General features: G+C 36.8%; 1 protein-coding gene across 5 annotated transcripts in view; it reads left to right on the forward strand.

The window, feature by feature from the left end:
- The window catches only part of Syt1 (synaptotagmin 1), a 512,448-nt gene that overhangs the window by 411,807 nt on the left and 78,575 nt on the right, over positions 1-22,066 (forward strand). For all 5 annotated transcript variants that reach the window (XM_047549411.1, XM_047549412.1, XM_047549410.1 and 2 more), the window contains one exon: positions 7,247-7,364. In XM_047549411.1, the coding sequence (XP_047405367.1) occupies positions 7,247-7,364 (118 nt within the window). The remainder of the gene's footprint in view (positions 1-7,246; positions 7,365-22,066) is intronic.

The following is a 22,066-nucleotide window of genomic DNA, read 5'->3' on the forward strand; positions in this document are numbered from 1 at the left end:
TGTTCCTCTGGAGTTTAAGGTGAGTTTGTTACAGAGTTAGGACCTTCTGAAAAACTGAGGCAGTGTGAAGACCCCCTTCAAACCCTGATTCTTGTGATCAAGTCAGAAAGATTTCAGACATGTTGCTCAGAGTAATAGGAATGAGTTTATTGAAAGGATACAAAAGGGAAAGGGGACCCTCTCAAGCGAGAGTGAGTCCTCTCAGAGAGGAGAGGGACACTGTGCCTTTCCTGCACTCCAATTTTATTCAGGATCCCAGAGAAGTTTCCAGAGAGCCCTGCCCAGGTCCACCTCTTCACTTTTGATTGACAGCAGGATGACATCAGATTTTCAAGTACCCACTCTCATGGCACCTCTAGGTCACTTTGGCCCATGTGGATTGGTTCTAATTGGATTCTTAACCACACATTCTTACAAATTTTATGGGTAGGAGGACCTATCCTTATCTCCCAGTTTTAGGATCTGGTCACAAAAGCCTCCTGGGTTTCTTCCATCAACATTTATTTCAGGCCTGCATTTCTCCTGCAGATAACAGGCAGTTTGCTGAGGAATGTGACTTATCCTGTCCACTTAGCCCAGGTAGGGCTCTAGGTGAATTGCGTCTTGGAAAAGAAAGCATGTGGGGTCCACAGAATGGGCCCATTTTTTAGAATTATTTTCTTAATCTTGTCCAACAATTCACATCTATCTGTCCCAAAAAATTGAACTCACATAAACTTTGTTAGTTAACTTTTCTTCACTGTGACCAAAATACCCAATCAGAACAACTTAGAGAAGGGAAAAGTTTATTTTGGTCTCATAGCTTCAGAGGTTTCAGTTCGTGGTCAGCTGATTCCATTGCTCTAGGCCTGAGATGAGGTGGAGCAGCATGGTGGGAGGGTGTGGTGGAGAAAAGCTGTCAGATCAGGGTAGCTGGGGAACAGGAACAGCCAGGGGAAAAATATTGAATCCCCAAGGGCACACCCCCAGTCACCTATTTCATACTGGTAAATACTGCCTAGTTAACACTCAGTAATCCATCAACCCATTAAAAAGATTATTCCACTGATGAGGTTACAGCTCTCCTAATCTGATCATTTCACCTTTGAACATTCTTGCATTATCACATGAGCTTCTCATGAGACATCTCATATCTAAATCATAATATATGCAAAGTAAATAGGGAAAAATCATTTCTCAGTACCATAATACTGGCTACAAATAAATTTCTACCAGAAAGCCATGTATAAGGGGGTGCTTTATTAATAATATGAAAATAGACTAGGGCTTCATGTGTAGGAATAATTGTATTAGGTAGAAGAGAATGGAGATATTTCAAGTGAATTTATTAACTAAGTAAAAAAAATGGTGATGGGAAAGCATATAGTTCATGGAGAAGTAGTGATTGCTGTGAACTCCCAATGTTTACACCATTATGACCAAGGTATTTTTTGTCCTGGCTGTCAAGAGTGTTGATGACTGACAGCTCATAACTAAGTTCTCAGCATTAGCTGAAGAGACCTTGACTCTAGATATGGGGACAGCCCATAGCCAGTGCTTAGGTGAGGATTGTAGGTCTTACCTCTGATGCCCCAATTCAGAACATCTCTGAAGAGCTATCCAAGCTCCAGAGTATCCCAGAGCATTGGCTGAGGCCTTCGTTGTGATTATGTCACAAACCAAGTTCTTCCCTTATACAATCCTGTCTCTCCCCTGCTTCAATAAGTGTTGATCAAATGGATACATCCCAATAAACCTTGCCTTTAAGAATTTAAGAATTGCTTTTCTATAGAGAACCCAACATGTGATTAAAAGAAGATACTGAGAAGACCATTCTGACTGCATTCAATTGTAGAGAACCTACATTTGACAGGCATATGTGGAGCTACACTCTGTACCAGGCATTGTTCTAATGCTGGGAACATGGCAGTGAGCAAAACAAGTCTCTTCTCATATAGTCTGATGTTTTGATGGGGTAAACCTAAAGAAACAGCATATCAAGTGATGGCAAATGCTAGGACATAGGTGGAATATGTGCTTAAGAGTGAATTAGAGGGGCTGGGGAGATAGCTCAGCTGGTAGAGTGCTTGCCTCACAAGCACAAGGCCCTGAGTTCGATCCCCAGTACTGCAAAAAAAAAAAAAAAAAAAAAAAAAGAGTGAATTAGAGGGCTGGAGTTGTGGCTCAGTAGTAGATTGCTTGCCTGGGTTCAATACCAGCACCACATATAAATAAAGAAAATAAAAGATTCATTGACAACTAAAAATGTATTTTTCAAAAAAAAAAGAGTGTATTAGACTACTTAGATAACTTTCCATAAAAGTTCTCTAAAGGTTCTCTAAAGAGGTGATAAGAGTAGAAAACTAAATAACAGAATAATCCATAATGGCATGTAGGGGAGAATATTGCAGACAGAGTAAACAGCAAATGCAGAAGACCCTGTTATAGAAGTGGACTTGGCATGTTTGGGGAAGAGGAAATGAGCTCAGAATAGTGTTGAGAGATGGAAGGATCAGATCATATTTTAGTGTAAGCAATAACATGTTATTCTAAGTGAAATGAGAAGATATTGAAGGGCTTTGAGTAGGCTTTGAGTAGGATTGTCCCATGACCATATTCCTATTTTGAAAGGACCCTTCTCCTTTTTATGTAAGGAAGAGATTGGAAAGGAGCAAGAGTGGATATGGAGAGGCTATCAGGAGACTGTTACAGAAGTGTGAGCCAAGAATATTGATGACATAGATTTAAGGTTACCACTTGTCATGGTTTTTCTGGGACTTTCCCTGTAGAGTTTTGAGCAAATCAGAATAGTTGGTCACCAGACTTCAACTACAATGGTATTTCTATAAGTGGGGAGAGGTAATCAGATTCAAGATGCTGAGGAGGCAGTAAGAAAAAAGTTTGGATAGTTAGGGTAGAGGCAAAATACAGAGCTCCTTAAAAGTTAGGAAGAGGGGTTTGAACCTTTGGAACATTCATATGGCAGTGATTTGCAGCCTGCATTGAACTTTGGAAACCCTAAATACTTTTTCATAAGAGTATTTTTTAAAAGTATGACAGACGAGGTTATGGCTTGATCTCAAACACTGTGGAGCTGCTGGTGAGAATGGAGGTGATGGCGATGGTACTGAGCTCATAGTGTCTGGTAGGGACAGTGGTGGTAGCGGTGGTGATAGTGGCAAACACCATATGGAGGTAGTGGTCATGCTGGAGGGTGGAGAGAGTTGAGGTGGTTAAGGTGGAGATCTTATTATGGTGACAGAAAAAGGAAATGAAAGAAAATATCCAGACTGTGCCACATTTGTGGAAAAAAAAAAAAAGTCAAGACTTGTGGGTTAAATGAATACAGGAAAACAGAGAGAAGGGGACTTGGTCACTGAAAACAGATTAATTAGTGACCCTGACTGGAAGGGGTGTTGGAAAGGAGAACACTCAAGGGGAGGACTTTAACAATTAATTTAAAGTAAAAGTGGAATATCCAAATGGATGATCAGTTGCGCTATTAATTTCTGTCCTTCAACATAGCCATTTAGTAGTAAAGAAAACGATTTTGTGTCAAAAGATCTTGCTTCAGTTCCTCACTGGATACTATGAAACCTGTAACCTCTGACTTGCAAAGTCTTCACTTTTAAGTGGACATATCAGCACCCTCCAGGGTGTTATGCAGAATGCTAGACAGAATTGTCAGACAGCAGTAAGGATATGTGATTTAGATTTGTTTATCTTTTTTCCAAGAAACTTCTCCCCCCATCATCACAACCTCAAAGGAAACTTTTTCTCTAACAATTTAGCAAATCTTGGTTTCTAGAATTTTGCAGTAATAAAATGTTATAAATTAATATTTGTATATTGCTTCCAAACTGACTTGTGAAGTTATGAAATTAATTTGTTGTAAAACTGTCCACATCAATCAGGTCATTCCAGTTCTTCCGTGTAGATGGTAATAGATAGGGTGAAACCTCTGCAGCTAGAACAGACTGTGGGACAAAGTACTGTTCCGATCACAGAAGCAATGAAAGACTTCACTGAAAAAAGGACATACTTCTTTCCAACAATTCATATTCTATGAGCCCTTGAGATTCAACAACACTGGCTTACCATGTATGCCAAGAACTCCTGGTTCCCATGTTGTCCACAACATGTGAAAAAAGTTTTGATCATATTTGCAATTGTCCTAAATCAAGGAGTCTAGTGTCCAACCATCATGTAATAGGACAAAAGTTGCCCTGATTCTCAAAATTTTAGAAAATTTTTAAAACTGAGTTTTAAAGCATTAGGAAAAGCACACACTCGTACCAGATAATTACAGCTCAGAAAATTTACTGGGGCTGGGGAAATAGCTCAGTCGGTAGAGTGCTTGCCTTGTAAGCACAAGGCCCTGGGTTTGATCCTCAGCACCCAAAAAAAGAAAAAAGAAAATTTACTAAGGCAAAGGCTCATATGTACTGGGTACTTTCCTTGCCTGTTTCTGGAAATGAGCTTTTCTCTATCTTGATGCCATGAAAGACAAAATTCCAGAAAGAAAAGGAAAAAAGCTGTAAATAGCTTGAAAATAGCTTGTAGATCCCAAAGTAATAAAATTTAAACTTTGAAAAGTAAATTCAGTTAATATAAAAATACATAACTAATCTGGCACACCAATTACGATAACTTTGTAAGCAAATGAAAAATTTTCCCTATTAAAGTCTTTTAATTAATGATTAAATGTAGATCTATAAAAAAATGCCATAATACACCCTTCTTTATATTTCTCTTTCTCACAAAATACCCCTCATTTTTACTTTTAAACACTCATTTTTTCTCCATCTCATAGTTTTAAAATTACAGATAATTACACATATTTCTCCTTGCATCAGGGTTTTTCATACTCTATAAATGCTTTCTTCTGAAGCTAAATATTATCTAAAATCTTATAAAATTCACTATGTATCATAAGATTAAAGAATAGAATGCCTGAAAGAAAGTTGTGGCATTTTTTTATTTTAAAATAATGAACATGCCCTGAAATCAATCTTGGAGTTCAGCTATGAGCCAGAGGAGGAGTATGACATCAGAGAATGGTCATGTCTGACACTGCTGCAAGGGTTAGAGTAACCACCCCCTGCAGTTCAGCCAGCTCCTCTAGAAGGTTGTCCTGGAGAACAGGCCTATTCCACCAAAAAGAACTGCCCTGCTAATGAGCATTTTGAATAGCAATTTTGTTCATTTCTATTTCTCTTATCTCATAAAGTTCAGATGAATTTGCCATACTTTGCGTTAATTTCCATGATATTAACTCCCACTTATTTTCAGAGATTATGAAGAGAAATGTATTCCACTAGACTCCCCTGGGGTGTAAATTAATTCCTAGGGGTGAGTGGGCACATAAGGTGAACTTGATACATTACAAGTAACTCCCTATTGTCTTATACTAATGGGAGTTATGACCTCAGTAATTTCAAATAGGTATATTATCTAAAGTTTCCACCTATTTACATTTGAAAATGTATGAGAAGTGTTATCCAGGCAAGGAATCAGCCTTCAAGGTGGGTACAGTCATGAGAGAGAATTAAGACATGCAAATAGCAATACAAAAACAAAGCTCTTCTGCCAGATATGGTGGTGCACACCTGTAATCTTAGCGGCTAGTGAAGCTGAGGCAGGAGGATCCTGAGTTCAAAGCCAGCCTCAGCAACTTATCAAGGTCCTAAGCAACTTAGTGAGACCCTGTCTCAAAATGAAAAAGTAAAAAATAAAATATAAAAAGAACTGGAGATATGGTTCAATGGTTAAGTGCCCCTGGTACCAAAAATAAATAAATAAAAAGCTCTTATTAACATAGAGGTATATGGTAAGATGTAAGATGTTATGGGAACTTGAGACATGAAAGAATGTGGTACTGTTTCCATAGGGGCATTACTTCAGCAGAAAGTGGTACCTTTTCTCCTTCTCTTCCTCTCCTCCCCCCCACCACATCTTACCTGCAGATAAATTATACCCTTTCTCTTTTGAAAGATGGATATGTTGAGCACTCCAAAATAAGTAGTTACACTTCTTCACTTTGTTAAATTACCTCTAGATAGTTATTTCTGCATTGAAGACTAGCTGATGTCGCACGTGTCAGGTTATAGAAAAGGCCAAATATAGTCCTCATCTGAGTATAGCATGAGAAGTCCTTAGTATGGGCGTTTCCGTACCCCACTCCTATGTTAAAAAGTTTATCTGCAGAAATCTGACACAACTCTTACCTCTTTCTGAATCAGAATTCACATTTCATAAGAGAAAACACTAAGAAATAAACTCTGATTTGACATATAGCTAATTCCTTATGTTACAAAGCATCATGGAGCCTCCTGGATCTGAGAAGGGCACAGCACACCCCTCTCTCTCCTTCACACACACACACACACACACACACACACACACACACAAAGGTGAATGCAAATTCTACTCTTGAACAACAGCCTGGTTCTTTCCTGGTAATCCTAGAGAATAATACATAATCCTACAGAACCCCAGAGTCTCACTTAAGATGGGGGAATTAATAGGAGTCCTTTCAGGGAAAGGGGGGAAAGTTTAATCATTTTAAATATACCATCATTTGTTCAAAAACACCTTAGTACAGCACTGGTGAATTTTTTTTGTGCCTAAAATATGATATAATGAAATAAGAGTTATGAGATTCTTCACATTGCATAACGATGTGTTTCAATTTTTACAAATTTTAAGATAAGGAAAAAGAAAGTGAGACTTCTTCATTTGAAATGAATAAAACAAAGTGCAAAACTTATATTTAATTTCATTTCAGTTATTAGGAATTCAGAATTTTCATCAATAAATAGAATTAATAAAACACAAATGTAAATCTTTTTTCCCAAAACCATAAATATAGAATGTTAGGCATAATCCTATTTTATATGTAAAAAGACAAAAATTTAGGTCAGTTGACTCTACGAAACAAGTGTTAAGCCCTTTTCAAAGCTCTTTTGTAAAGTAATAAAATTTTGTTGAGCATTTTACAGTGCTAATCTCTCTGAAAAAGTCATTTGGGTCTCATTTCCAGTACCATTGAATTATAAATATATTTTGATGGATGTTAAAATATAAATGGTCTTTTTTAAAAACTGGTATCTATTTTGATGATTCCTTAATGAATAAAAGAACCACTGAATAAATGCCAATGATCCTAAAAATTTTCTAATTGTCATAACCCTCCTCTCTCGAAGAGATTATATTCAATCACCCTTATCTGAAAAATTGTTAATACCTTTTTTATTGGCTTTCATAGCAAGAGAAATTGGGTGACATCTGCTTCTCCCTCCGCTATGTACCTACTGCTGGTAAACTGACTGTCGTCATTCTGGAGGCAAAGAACCTGAAGAAGATGGATGTGGGTGGCTTATCTGGTAAGTCCTGGTGATTGCTGATTTTTTTAAATGCAGTTTCATCATGGATACCAAATGCATAGCACGCGTGCTGTGACTCCCCACTCCTTAATTGATCATGGTCCTCTTTCCTACTGAGCCTGGAAACAGTCTCAGAATCCATCCCAACGCTGTGCCCCAGGAAGCCACTCTCAATTTATTGGAATTGGCATCAAAGATAAAATCTGTTTTCCTTCTTCATAGTCAAAGTATCAATTGTCATTTCTATGGCATTGAAAACTGAAAAATCTTCATTTCCTTTCTGAAAGGCTCTGCTATGACAGATTATAGTTTGAGGGATTTTTTTTTGTCAAAATGCACCCAAGATATAAAAAAATGTATCCCTCAGAGACTTGTTCATTAGGTATTTGATAGCCTAACATAATTTTTTTTTGGGGGGGGGGCATACTAATGCTTTGCTATTTTATTTTTTTATTAAAATCTTTAGTTTTACAGACTGCATTTTGATTCATTGTACCCCAATTTTTATAATGCCATTTCATTAAAGGCTCAACCTTTCTTTTATATATGAATAATTTCTGTTTGAAAGTGGATTCCCATGATAATGCTTTCAGTACTATAACTTAGAATAAGGAGGGAGGCTTTGGAGTTCAGAGTACTATACAACTGAACCATAATAAATACAGTAAGTGAAAGTACATTCTTGTTCCAAAGCAAAGTCAAGTCAAGGACTTGTCATTTCCATGGTTGAACATATTTTTTTCTCTTCTATGTATGATTAAATCAATTATATTTTTAATGTTCCAGTAAATCATTAAAGTGTGAGGAATTTTTCTGGTATGCTACAAGGTCATCATAAGTAGACTACAGCTGACATTGTTTCTGGCCATGGATTTACAACAGTTACTACTCATTATTTAACACTTTCTCTAATATAAGTATTGCAAACTTCAAAAGGTCACACTAATACAGCATGGTGATATTATATTCCAAAGCACAACAGCTAAAAAGTGATAAAGTTGAGTTTCACTTACTGACCCACTAATTTGTCAACCAATTTCCCCTTGTACCTAAGTTTACTTCTCTTTATAAATAAGCCACCTGGGAAAGATACACTAATTCTTTCCTGTCACCAAGACCCTATTTAATAATGTCCTGTTTTCATTACCTAACAGCATAACAAAGCAAATTTGGAGCAATGAGCATAGTTTCCTCTGAAAATATAAAGAATATTTAATATACCTAGGTGAAAAAGATGCAGAGGAATTTTTAACTACAATTATAGTATACTCTCAGATTACTGCTTAATATCATAAGGTCTTCACATACCTTTGACCTTTCCATCTTCTTTTGTTCAACAGTCACATGTCAATAATTGTTCCTTTGTATCTTCTCATAGGCTTCATTCCTAACTTCCATGCCAACCACCTTCTCCTCACCACGTCGAGTACTCCCCTAGTCTTTCTAGTTTATCGTGTGTCCTTCAGCAGAGTTCCAGAGCAGTGTTACCATAAAGTCAATAATGATTCAGAGTCCCTCACTTGTGCTGGCTTCTCTCAAGTTCTTAAAGTTCCCATGGTCCCAGATATTTCAACTGCCATTTTTAATCACAGTTTGCTGTCTCTTTCCATGTGACTTCTCCTTCACTGCCCATCCCTTCTTATTCTATAACATCAGAGAAGCTGCAGGGATTTTCAGGATTCAGCTGAGGAAACCTGGGTCTAGCAGGCTGTATTTACGTGGCTTACATTCATAACCATATATTACATGTATTGCTTACTGCTAGCAACCCAGCAAAGGAAGGGAATCTGGGATGGCTCCCACCACACACTATACTAACACAACAGTGTGACAGAAAAGAGATAAGGTCAGAGGTCAGATCTAATTTAGGATTTGTAATTTTGTATCCTTTTCTCTAAAGAAAATCATCAAAACTATATTAATTTCAGAACCTGCACAACCTAGTTTCATCCCCTCACTTGAATTACCTGGAATGATTTTATTTCATTATTAAATATTAAATAAAGATACTCAAAGGGTAAATACCCATAGAGAGATCTAGGTTTTATTTTGTTTTTTTTTTCTTATTTTTTTCAGACTGCATTTTGATTCATTGTACACAAATGGGATACATCATTTCATTTCTATGGTTGTGCACGATGTAGATTCATACCATTCATGTAATCATTCATGTACATAGGGTAATGATGTCTGTCTCACTCCACCATTTTTCATTCTCCAACTCCGTCTCATTTAAGACATCTAGTTTTAAGGATTTCCTGCTGCCTACTGAGTTAAATTATAACCACTGTAACTACATAATGTGGACAATTTCAGACTGTCATACCATATCTCGTTGCATCCAAATGGACCAGCACACTCTTCTCCAAATTGGCAGTGCAACTCACTGCCTCCATTCTTTGCTTAAGAGGTTTCCTTTACCTGGAATTCCCTTTCTTCAACCAATGTCTAGCTCGATCCTATCCATTCTTCAGGCCCAGCTGAAGTCTCATTTCCTTCTGTGCAAGCACTAGGTTCACATTAGTGGACAACCATCAAAAGGTCCCACCTTCCTGCACCTTGCATTTTAATGTAGAGCAATCGATGAGAAGTCAATAAATGAAAAAGCTTATAGTAAGGTGACCAATGCTATGGAGAACTAAAGCTGGTAAAAGGATAATGAATGTTGGAAGTATTTATAAATGGGGTGGTCAGGAAAGGCCTGATGAGTAGATGACATTTGGCAACAACCTGGAAGAGGAGCAGAAGTGAGGCCTGGGATCACGTGGGGAGACAGAAAGTTTTAGGTGGTGGAACTCTGTGGAGCCATTTCTGATCCATCTCCTAAAATAAATCTTTGTCTTTTTTAAATGCCACTAGCAGTTTGTTTACACCTCTGTAACATCGCACTTTTCTCTCACTAGGCCGTGTATTTATGTCTCTCACAGTGCTCTGGCTGCCTGGTAGCACTAAGCATAGCTGCTGAATGAATAATGAATTATTTACAAAGGAGCTATGGCCTGAAAAAACAGTTCCCGCATTTCAAATTTGTTTAACCTACTTACCATTAAAACAACTTTAAGCATTTGGATGGTCTGTCTCCAAAGTAAGTTGACCTATGTACAAGGAGACCAAAATTATATAATAAGATCATTCCAGGTAATCCAAATGCCAAGCTACATTTACTGGAAATGGCTAGTTAATTGGAACCAAAGTAGAATGTTTTGCCAAGGTTTAAACCCCACTCTGCCACTACTAGCAATTTAACACTGAACAAGTTATGTAACTCTTCTAAACCTCATATGCATTATCCATGAAGTAGTAGTGATAAGGGGACATTGTAGATAAGTTTGAGAACTAAGTGACAGCACAGAACCTGAAACAGCTAGGGCTCTTTAAATATTTCTGTAATTATTTCTATTAGTAACTTTATCAAATCTTGGGATAAATATGCAAAATGTGAAAACAACAGATGGTTTAACAACTTACTGGATTCAATGGGGAAAAAACAATCCACCCATTTGATAGAATTGTCCAATTAATTCTATCAGTAGGCCCATGTTTTGAATAGACCCAGTAGTGAATTAAGACAAGGTAAGGAATTAATCAGCAAAACAGTGAAGAAAATAAGAAAACTTTTTTAAAGTAATTTTTCTTACTACTCTTTGACAGGGTCAGTTTATTTCCCTCCTACTAAGTTAATTCAAAATACACTGCACAAAGATTTTCGCCTCTATCTTGTATCCGCATAGTAAAAGATGCAGATCTCAGACCTTCCTACCTCACAAGGACAAGCCCAATTAGTTGCTTCCTTTGAATCCTTTGTATTCCAATGCCCAAGAACTTGTAAGAAAAAAAAGTGGGGGAGGAATATCTAAATCTAACTACTTGGATTGAGATCTTATAGACTACCAGCCTCTTTTTCAGGGACAGTTAGTACAGAAGGATATGAGTAGTTTTTGTTTTGTTATTTTGGTTTTGGTTTTGTTTTTGCCTGGTACTTAGAGGAAAATCAAGTCTTCTGCCTAATAAACATCAAGTCTCTCATTATCTTCACTGCCTTTCATATACCTGTTAGGAATAAATCTCTCTGCAAATAATTAAAAAATATATAACTCTCTTCTGTTAGTGCAAATTGTGAAAGAGAATTAAGAGGTCTAAGAAAGTGAAGGTTTTAGAAAGGTGGAGAATTCCCAAAGGCATAAGATTGTATGTCTCATGGTTTTGAGCTATATTGGTTTTTAAGATTCCAATTTGTATTGTGTAGACCCCACATCGGAAAGTAATCAAACACTTGGCTCCTAATTGAATTTCTTGCTCTTATTTATGTCACAGCAATTATGTTCCTCAAGTTTGGGGGGGTTTTTTTGTTTTGATTTGGGGGTTTTTTTGGTTGATTTTTTTGTTTTTGTTTTTTTTATTATCTCAGAAATGTGAGATTTCTGAATATAGTTTTAATGAGGAATGTGAGGACTAACTTCAGTTCTGACTATTACAAATTGAACAAAATTGTCAAAGTTTTCTACTTAATAAAGAAAAAGCTAAACTTCTGAATCAGTAAAATGGACACAATTAAGTAGAAGTTCTGTTTCACAACTGAAATCAGATAATATGTTAACTATTAAAAATTGAATTATTAATTATAGAATACTTTCTAATATAGAAATCCTTTTCTTATTTCTTGTTTCTTCCTGTGGTTCTCATGATAGAACTGTTAGGTAGTTGATGAAAGTTATTCTTATCAATTTTACCACTGAGAAAATTAAACCTTGAAGATTTTAGATGATGTTATACCATCTTGCTCCATGTGGCACATAGACCGAAAAGAAATATTTTTAATTAACTAACATTCGAAGTTAAAAGTTTAATAGATGCAACTAAAGTTCAGGTCCCCTGACACCCAATGAGAACATTTTCTACCACACCATTCAGTTTTCTCCACAACCCCCACTCCACATTAAGTTAGGGGAAGACTTTTTCAGGGGCAAGTTAGTACAGAAAGATATGAGTAGGTTTTGTTTTGTTTTTGCCTGGTACTTAGAGGAAAATCCAATCTTCTGCCTAATAAACATCAAATCTCTAGCTTGCTAAAGGTGCCTCCCTTGTCTATAGCTGCAATATCAAGATGAGGTCCTCGGGTAGGTAAGGCTAGAAATGGAGACTGCGAGGAGAGTTGGAAATTGAGGCATTCTTGGAAACTGGGAAATATTCCTGTGTATAAACCCCTGTGAATAATCCTAACAACTTCAGGGCACCCCCTTCCTAGTCTTCTCAGAATCACAAATTGATTTTCTCACCTCCCTCAAGGTTTCTGGCCGACTTCCCTTCTTCTCTGGGTCAATATGAAACAGAATGCTATCTCATTGACCTGTTCTGCTTCCCCTGTTCTCTGAAGCCAGCACAGAGTCCTTTGCAGATTTTTCTATTTACACTGCTAAGAGCCAAAGCAAATCAACAAGGGCAAAAAGCTTGCACTCCTGCCCACTTGATAAGGCTTATAATCCCCTAAATTGTAAGAAAAATAAAATAAAATAAAAGTATGTCAAGCATGGGGTCAAGAGGGTGCTGAGAAAGCATATGTAATGGACTGAAATCATCATATGCATTTATTGCATCAGCCTCCTGCACATCAAGGAGCTGGAGAGGTGGCTATGAGGAGGTTTTAGGCCAGGGACACCAGAAGACTGGGGAGCAATACGGATTGAGAGAGAGCGGCTGGAAGTATTCCCCTTTTTTTTTATCTTTCTCTCTTTCACTTTGTCCTATGCTTAACACCAAACTTCTTCCTGGTCATGCCTAGTCCTGCCCTACCACTATGAAATATGTGCTGTAAAAAGCAAAGGGAGAGTGTATAGGAGAGGTTTCCCAAAGCATCTCCAGAAGAAAAGGATAGGGAAACTCAAAAGTGACAACAACTACTTGAAGGAAAGAATGTGGAAGACGGAGGAGTCAGCATGTCAGACTGTCAGTTTGCAGAGACAGAGTATCCTATCTCCCTCCCCATTCCCCACAGGTACTCTCTCCTTTCTCTAAAATGAATTTTTTTTTTTTTTTTTACTGTAAATAAAGTTCATTTTATGTACCCCCAAGCAAAAAACCTAAAAAAAAAATCAAATTAAAAGACTACCCATTCCCCCCACCAGGCAGAAAATCACCCCAAACGTTTTAGTTCTGAGCGTAACATTTCCCGAGGATGTTAATAGGAGAAGCTTTAAAGCACTTAAAGCTGCAGTAGTAACTGTTGAAAGCGACACACTACAGAGAAAAAGCCCTAAAGGGTTCAGGGCTGCCCACCCATCCCTCACCACCCCCCACCCCAGTAATATGTAAAAGCTCCTGTTAAAGTTTTTCTTATGCTAATAAAGGCATACCACCTACTGTGCTAAAGACTAAAACTAGCAACATTAGAGCAGTAAAGTGAAAATAGGAAGCCTACAGGAGTGATATAAATGCCTACTTAGAAGAAACAAAGCAGCAGACAGGACCCTTTGTAAAATGAAAATTTTTAATAAGTTGCTCATAGATGAATCTTTCTTTTATCTACCTTTCTACTGTCACAGGAAATCTAATTTGGGAAATACAGTCAGATTTAAACATTTGAAGTCATTTAGGAAAGAACTTGCCCAAACCCAGGTAACCACTAGATTCCACGTAGAAACCATCAATCAGCAGAGGCAGATCATTCCCTCAAGCAATATTTACGAAGATGTGATATTTTGCCTGCCTCCATCAAAATCACCCAGGGGATGTTAAAATTTAAGATCTCAAAGACTATCTCAAACCAAGCTATAACTAACTGTTCCAGGGTGGGAACCTGAAAATTGCATTTTAAACAACGCCCCACAGGTCCATGTTATTCTCATGCACCTTAAATTTAAAACTACACTTTAGAGGCTTGAATGCTGTATCATAATTTTAGCAGAGCCAGATCAGCCAAGTTTCAAGTCAGAATTTTTTTTGTCAGTGATGTAGACTACATCCTCTGCCTCATACGCTGGAATTTTCTCAAATAAAAAGCTCTGTTTTCTTTATCAGTTCAGCATCCTCCTCCCTGAAAAATGCTTTGCCTACCTGTCTGAATCACTTTTTTTTGCTTCAGTCTCTTCCTCTGAAAGAGAAGATAAAAGCAGATGTTTCCTCTAGACATTCTGAAGTCATTCCCTAATGCCCTTGACCGCCACCCTTATCTGTCCTTCCATTGGTGCAGAAAGCATAACAAAGAAAACCACTCTGAATTCAATTGATTTGAACTAAAAGCCACTAGTCTGGGAGCTAGGCCAATAAATAAAATGGCAGAATCTTATTTGAGCCAATTAGATAGGGATATGCAAATTAATTGGCCGTGATATCAGGGTCAAGCAATAATATGCAAATAAACTGGCATCTTATTGAGCTAATGGGGCAGGAATATGCATAATAAGTTGGCCATGATGTCAGAAGCTTCATCATAATTTTAGGCTTCAATGTTACAATATAAAATTAATTCTGGGACACATCAAAATGCTTAATTACGATATTGATAAAATAATCTGAATACCTAAAATGTGAACAGATTGATCTAAAAAAGAAATGACAGCTCTTGACACTGTATTTCCTAGACAGCGAGATATTTAAAAGGGTTATAGTCAAGCCAGAGACATTTACTGATGCTACTGTAGGGACAGAAATGCTATCTATGTCTAAAGGAAGTTTAGGCATAGTAGTTTTAAGGAAATGAGAAAAGTAAATGTTAAATATCAGACTGGATTTGAAATAAGAGAAACAAGTGACAGGCTGAAATGTGTTAGTTGAGAACAGTTTGCACAAAGCCTCCTAAGTCCTTTGGCCAGCAGATTCCCATCTAATCTTTTGCCACACCTCCTGTGAGTGATACCCATCTGTGCCGGGTACCATGCCTGTCCTTAGCTGTAGGAATGAAAATCACTGCAGACTCTTACATTGCACAATGCAAGACTGGCTGTTCTAAATTATCTACATATGCTAACTGATTTAATCCACATTACAAACCTATAAAGTACAGACTATTTTTAAGGCTATTCTACTGATGGAACTGAAGCACAGAGAAGTAAATAACTTGCCCAAGGTCACAGAATTAGTATTTGGCAGAGCTAAGATGTCAACCCAAATAGTCTGTCTTCAGGCTACATCAATAAAACATGACTTCTAAGTCCTTACTCTTTCTCACAGGGGTCAACCTAAAGAGCAGGTGGTTAACTATACACTACCATTTGGAAGATGTCCAAAAGGCCTGATTCCTAATATCCTTTATATCTAAACTGAAATTCCATTGTGAAAGTCACAAACAGTTGATCACTTAAAAATTATTTGGTTAGACAGTAAAAATAGGATCAATGGGTCCTTAAGATCAGAATAATAATAATTATTATTATTATTAATTTTAATTATTAATAATTATTATTAGTATTAATTATTATTATTATTTCCATGCTGAAAAGGATCATCTCTCTTTACTCCTTATGAGGAGATTGGTTTGTTATTTTAGTTACTGGTTCTTTGTACACTAAAGAGGATGAGATACAAGTCAGTGATGTTCTAGTGGTACAAGTTAGTGGTAAAGCAGAAGAGATATTCTGAACATGAGGGAAAAGGGGTCAAGTCTAAGGAATCTGGATGCCTTTCATGAGGAAGAGAGAAACAGATGAAAAACTTTACCTACCACTGTGTGTTATCATGGACTGATCCCAGCAGGTTGTGTGCAATGTCCTAGGAACAAGGAACAATATGATGTGAAAGTCCAAATCCTTACTACCCCTGTAAATTGCTATGGGATTTTGTGAGTCAAAGCTACAATTTAAATGTAAAAATTAAATAAATTGAAAACAAACAAGAATAAATCAGACTTGCAATAGGCAACTTCCCAGGAAAATAGAGCTCAGCTGGAATATATTAACAAAAGAAATCCACAGTGGAGAAGTAGAAATAGTAAATTCCAAAGAGATCTGTACCAGGACAGTTTTACTAGTCACCTTGAAACTCCTGATTCTGGAAATGGCATAAATGTTTCAAGGCATTTAAATGCCAAGCTTGGTGGGTAAATGAAAATATCTCACTAGGCTGAGCAAGCTAAAATATAGTAGATGAACTTTGCTACAATTTGGATCTTAAACGTACCCAAAGGCCCACATGTTAAATGTAACCAGTATGTGGTACTATTGGGAGGTGGGGGAAACTTAGAAGGTAGGGCTGGTTGAAGAAAGTTAGCTCATTGGGGCTGTGTGAAGGAGATACTGGGATCCAGCCCCTTCCAGTCTCTCTCTTTGCTTCCCGCCTGCCATGATGTTCTGTTCACTCCAAGTGCAAAAGCAACAGAGCTAACTGACCATCAACTGAAACCTCTGAAACTGTGAGCTAAGAAAAACCTTTCCTCCTTCTAAGTTGTTTGTCTCGGGTATTTTGTCAGTGACAGAAAGCTGGCACCAGCTTCATTGTGGGCAAGTTTACAATTAATTCTTTGAAAGGAAACAACAATTCAAATTAAAGTGTAGAATAATAGAGTCAGTTTTAAATGAAGGAAAAAAGGCATATAGAACATCCATGGGAAACATTCACCAAGTGTACTTCTACCCCTAAAAAAGGGAGATGTTGTCCCAGAATATTTTATAAATAAGGGCAGGTAGCTGGGGAAAACCCTGCCCTTGTTGAAGCCTAGAGTTTGTCCAGGTGTACAGTATACCTGGTTATGGTTGCCCACCTCAGAAAAAACAGTGATGTTAGAGAACCTGCTGCCAGAGGAGAGCAGCCTAAAGTAGAGGAATGAAGGAGCTATATGTGAGGACAGGCTAAGAAGTTTCGGACTTTGTAGTCTGGAAAAGGAAGGCTGAGCAGAGATATGATTAAAGTCAAAAAATCATGAAAGGTAAAACTAGAGTAATACCTACCTGTTCATCATCACCCACAATACCAGGCTTAGGAAGTGACCTTGATGTTTGAAAGGGACTAGATAAAAGGGAGGGCCATTCAGGATGATCTCAAAGGTACTTTTCTACTTGAAAATTCTTTGTCAAATTTTCTTTGCTACTTTACAGTTGGGTAGTAAAGAGGTGTTGCTCTAGGAGTTGAAAGAGATTGAAATATAAGGCAGAAATAAATGTATGAGTGTGTTCTGTGTTATAAGCTTAAAAAGAGACAACCCTGCACCTTTACTTTGTGCTGTACTGTAGGAACCTGTGCCTTCGCATGAGACCACTGGAAACAGCCCCACAGCTGCTCATCTCACTAATCTAACCTAGAATGGCTGCATCTGCATCCTGAGCCAAACCTTTCCTGACCCCTTCTCTCCATTCAGTACACAGAAAAGGGACAGAGAGGGTCAGATTCTAATAAGTAACCAGCTGAACAGAAATAGAACCCCAAATACTCTCATTTTTAAAATTTTTTTCAGCAGGCTCTTACAAGAGTCATTGTCTATGTTTGACAAAGGCAAAGAGTTTTTCAAAAAAAAAACTATTTAAAACATGCAAAAGTCTATGCCATTTTTTTCTTCCTTTTATGAATTTATAGGATTTCTGCTAATAAAAGCCTACAATAGTTACATGACCAAAACATGCAAAGTTCTGAGTTGCAAACACTGCTATAATTCTCAGAGAAATAGAAACATTAAAAACAATCTTTTTAAAAATTACACTTTATAATAGTCATTTCTACTTCTGAAAGGTTATACTCTTATATTTGTCCCCTTAATCCCTTATACCTAATCTCAGTTACAAATACATCCTCTGTTCCCCTCTTCTCCATAGTCTGCCACCTACTGTACTAATAACTACTTTGAGAACAAGGATTGTGTCCATTTGCTTACATTCTCAGAGCCCCAAGCACATACATGAAGAAATGAACGTCAACATACCCTGTCTGAGCAGCCAGTTATGAATTTTAAAGCTCTACCAATCTAACTGCTTATTTTATCTTCATCTTCCAACTGATCTGACTTGTTTCCTCTTAATGAAATTCTTTTGGCATGATATAGTAGTAATCTTATTATAATAGAAATATCAGTTGGGAAATAAATAAAACCAGAAAACATAATTCTTGAAATTTATTGGTCATTTTAGCTAGCATTATCAGGAGATTTTACTCATTCTTCCCTTTAGGCACCCCTCCCGCCACCTCCTCTAGTGGTTTAAAAAAAAAATGTAGCAGACTGTCTTCAAAAGATAAAAGGAGAGAGTGACACAGAAATGCACACATTACTGTAGTTATACCTCAATGGCTGTCATAAAGACATTTTCCAGGGAAAAAGTAAAGACAGTGAATTATTCCCTGGTCACATCTTTGGCCCAGTTTGAATAGATAAGGCAATGACTCAGAATCTTCCTTGTCCGTTGCTTTATAGACTAGCTTCTTATAAAAGGAAGTCAAAAGCCCATAGCAGCTGGTTACCTTTTTGAATTCCTAATGGCCTAACTTTTGATGCACATTATTCTCAGTGATTGCTAGAAAACTGGGAAGCTTCTATCATTTTTTTTCTTCCACAAATAAATGATTTCAAGTGTTTACTTAGGAAATTGGCTTTTCAACTTAAAAATATGAAATAAGCACATTTAAACCTTCTGGAACACTTTGAAACTGTCTTTACACAAAAAGAAAAGTAGTACAATTGATTGACTTAAGAGATTTATGGATTTCAAACTATCGATGTCAGTCAACAATATGACAGTGTAATTAATTAACAAATTCTTCCCAGGTAACAATAAAAGAGCTGAATGCACATTTAGTGATAGTGCACTTGCCGAATTAAGATCACATGATTATCTACTAACAAAAAAGCAATTTGAAATTTCATCTACTTTCAGATTTTCTTTCCTATCCATGTCAACTAAACATACATATATACATATAAATACATGTGTATTTTAAAAATGGGGTGATAAAAAAATTCTGAAATATTTTTCATCTATAGCAATATATAATAGAGATCCTTCAGGTCAACGTATATTGATCTTGCAATGTATCTACTGGTTGCATAACATCTCTTTGTATATATCATCATATGCTTAGTAGTTCCTTATAAATATAACTAAATGAAGAAAAGTATTTAATTTCACCAGAGGACTCAAGACCAGAAGAGAAGAATATGCGCTCTTGGACAGGGAAACAATATAATGAAGATGTCAGTTTCTCCCAAATGTTAAAGCCATAAATTAAAAGACAAATAACAAACTGAAACAAAGCTTCCCCTCACATAATCATATGCAATACCAATATCCTATAGTACAAAGAGGTCCTACATAATTCCTACATATCAATAAGAGAAAAAAAGGTAATGGGGGAAGTTTTCATTGTTTTAATGATCCTAAAATTTGCTAGCTGTTGCTTCTACTACTGCCTTTTGTTGCTGAGAAGTAAATGTTACATTTATCCAGTCTCATCATGCATCTAAATAAGAAAGGATTTTAAAGTAAGATGCAATTACCCTAAGTTCAAAACCTAAAAGTGTTTGCTTAAAAAGACAACCTGGATTGATTGCAAAGAGTACCAAAAAAAAAAAGAAAATCGGGTCATTAGTTTGTAGATTTTCAGACTGTCATCAGCTATATTTGTAGAAGTTTGAATCTATTCAAACACTCAATCCAGGAGCATTGTTATGATAGCAACTTGAGGATACCTACAGCAGTCACTAAAACTCATAAAACTATATACAAAAGTCAAAGTCAGCATTTTTCAAAGAATTTCCCAATTTCTAGACTTTACCAAGCCATTTAATCTTTTCCTAAAGGTTGCCAATTCCAGGTGTTTACATAGAAAACATCTTGAATTTTACAACACCATCTTTAATGCAGGGAAAACACTAAATAAAACTAGCCAAAAGAGTTATATGACAGAAAGCTCCAGTTTGCTATAGGCTAGACATTTATTTTACTCTTCACTGAAACGCGTGTTCATGTTTTACATTAGAATTTCACTGAAATTAAAAAAAAAAAAAAAGTTTACTGGCAGAGATTTTAAAAGAGGCAGTGAATGCTTATGAATTATGCAAGTCTGAACTTTCATTTTAATAACTTCATTAAAATATAAAAACCTTAAAAGCCTCCCAACAGGAATTTAACTTTATAGAATGCTTTATATGTGCCCTGACCTTGCCAAGAGGCACACACCTAAGGTGTGATTTAGCAGGTATTACAGGGCAAAGCCTAATAATAAATACCTATCAGAAAATGCCAGCATTTGTCCTTGCCTCCTTGGTCTCCAGTGGAGTTGTAACTCAGCCATAAACACATCCTCTCCTGAGAGACAGCAGGGTGCATGGAAGGGGAACAGCAACAGGAATTGCAAAACCTGGGTCTTAATCTTTCTGATCCTCTGTCTGTTCATCTATAAAACTGGGGTATTAAAGACAGTCCACGTGGTTGATAAACAAATGAAATAACTAAGTGTAAGCTGTAAGGGAAACCATCATATAAATTTTGGTTATTTCTAAGCAAAGGACAATTCTTAGTTAACTCCTAATTTTTCTCACTACATCCTGGTTCTTGGATAACTTCTGTTTCTATATGGCTGATATAAATACAGTTCGTGCGCCTGTCCTTAACAAATTCCTCTTTGTGATTTGAATGGAAGTTATCTGCTTAGGCTAACCTATGAGGACATCCAAATGCTAACCAGCAAATTCTCCTCCCCTCTCCATTACGATTTGGTCACAGGTCCCAGCATATATGAAATAAGATCAGTAGTATGTTTCTCAAGTGTAGTTGTCCTTTGGTATCTGTGGGGAATTTGGTTCCAAGCTCCTCCATCCTCCCCCACAGGTACCAACATCCAAAGATGCTTGAGTCCCTTATATGAAATTACATAGTATTTGCATATATAACTTATGCATAGCCTCCTTTATATTTTGCATCATCTCTGGATTACTTGTGATTCCTAACAGTGTAAATGCCATGCAAATAGTTGTTATTCCATATTATTTAGGGAATAATGACAAGAAAAGTCTGTACATGTTCAGTACAGATGCAATTTTTTTAAATAGTTTCAATCCACAACTGATTGGCTCGATGGATATAAAGGCTGACTGGTTTATTTGCACTTTCAGTTCTTAAAAAGCTAATAATTTGAATTATTTAAGAAAGAGTTTTCTTCCAAGTGCTTCTTTTGTGATAATGGGTCCTAGACAAACACAGATAATTAGGACAACAAATAGGAATAAAGAGGAAGAATAGACCCTCTGTCATGCTAATTATCAAGTTTGTGCTGGACAAACTCCTTCTCTCTAAAATGAAATACCACAAGATGGAACCTGCAGTTGCAATGTTAATTTCACAAGAAGTGGCAGAGCCTGGTCCCAGAGCAATTCCCTGTTGTTTGCCTAATAATTGTACCCTAACTAATAAGCACCTAATTGGATACAGTATGAATCAGCAGTCATTGCTTATTGTTGATGCATAATTGAGTGGTCAAGACTTCAACTCTTACTTAATCTCTACAATTCTCAAATCTCCACAAATAAAATCAACACCAAAGACAAGAAAAGTACCCATGTAAACTTCCACATCCTTGCAAGACCCTGTGACCCTCTTCAGCTTGTTTTTCTCTAGTTGAAATTTCATTTTCTATATCAAGCACATTCTCAAGCTGGGCCCATCCTGACATTTCAAACAATGGAGAAAACTCCGGTTGAAGTGTGCACCTGCTCTCTAGCCTTCACCTTAAATGAATTGCTCAACTTACCAATAGGAAAAGCAACTCATCAAAATGTTTACTAAGAATCT

Source organism: Sciurus carolinensis, chromosome 4 (assembly GCF_902686445.1).
Source record: "Sciurus carolinensis chromosome 4, mSciCar1.2, whole genome shotgun sequence".
Taxonomy (NCBI): Eukaryota; Metazoa; Chordata; class Mammalia; order Rodentia; family Sciuridae; genus Sciurus; species Sciurus carolinensis.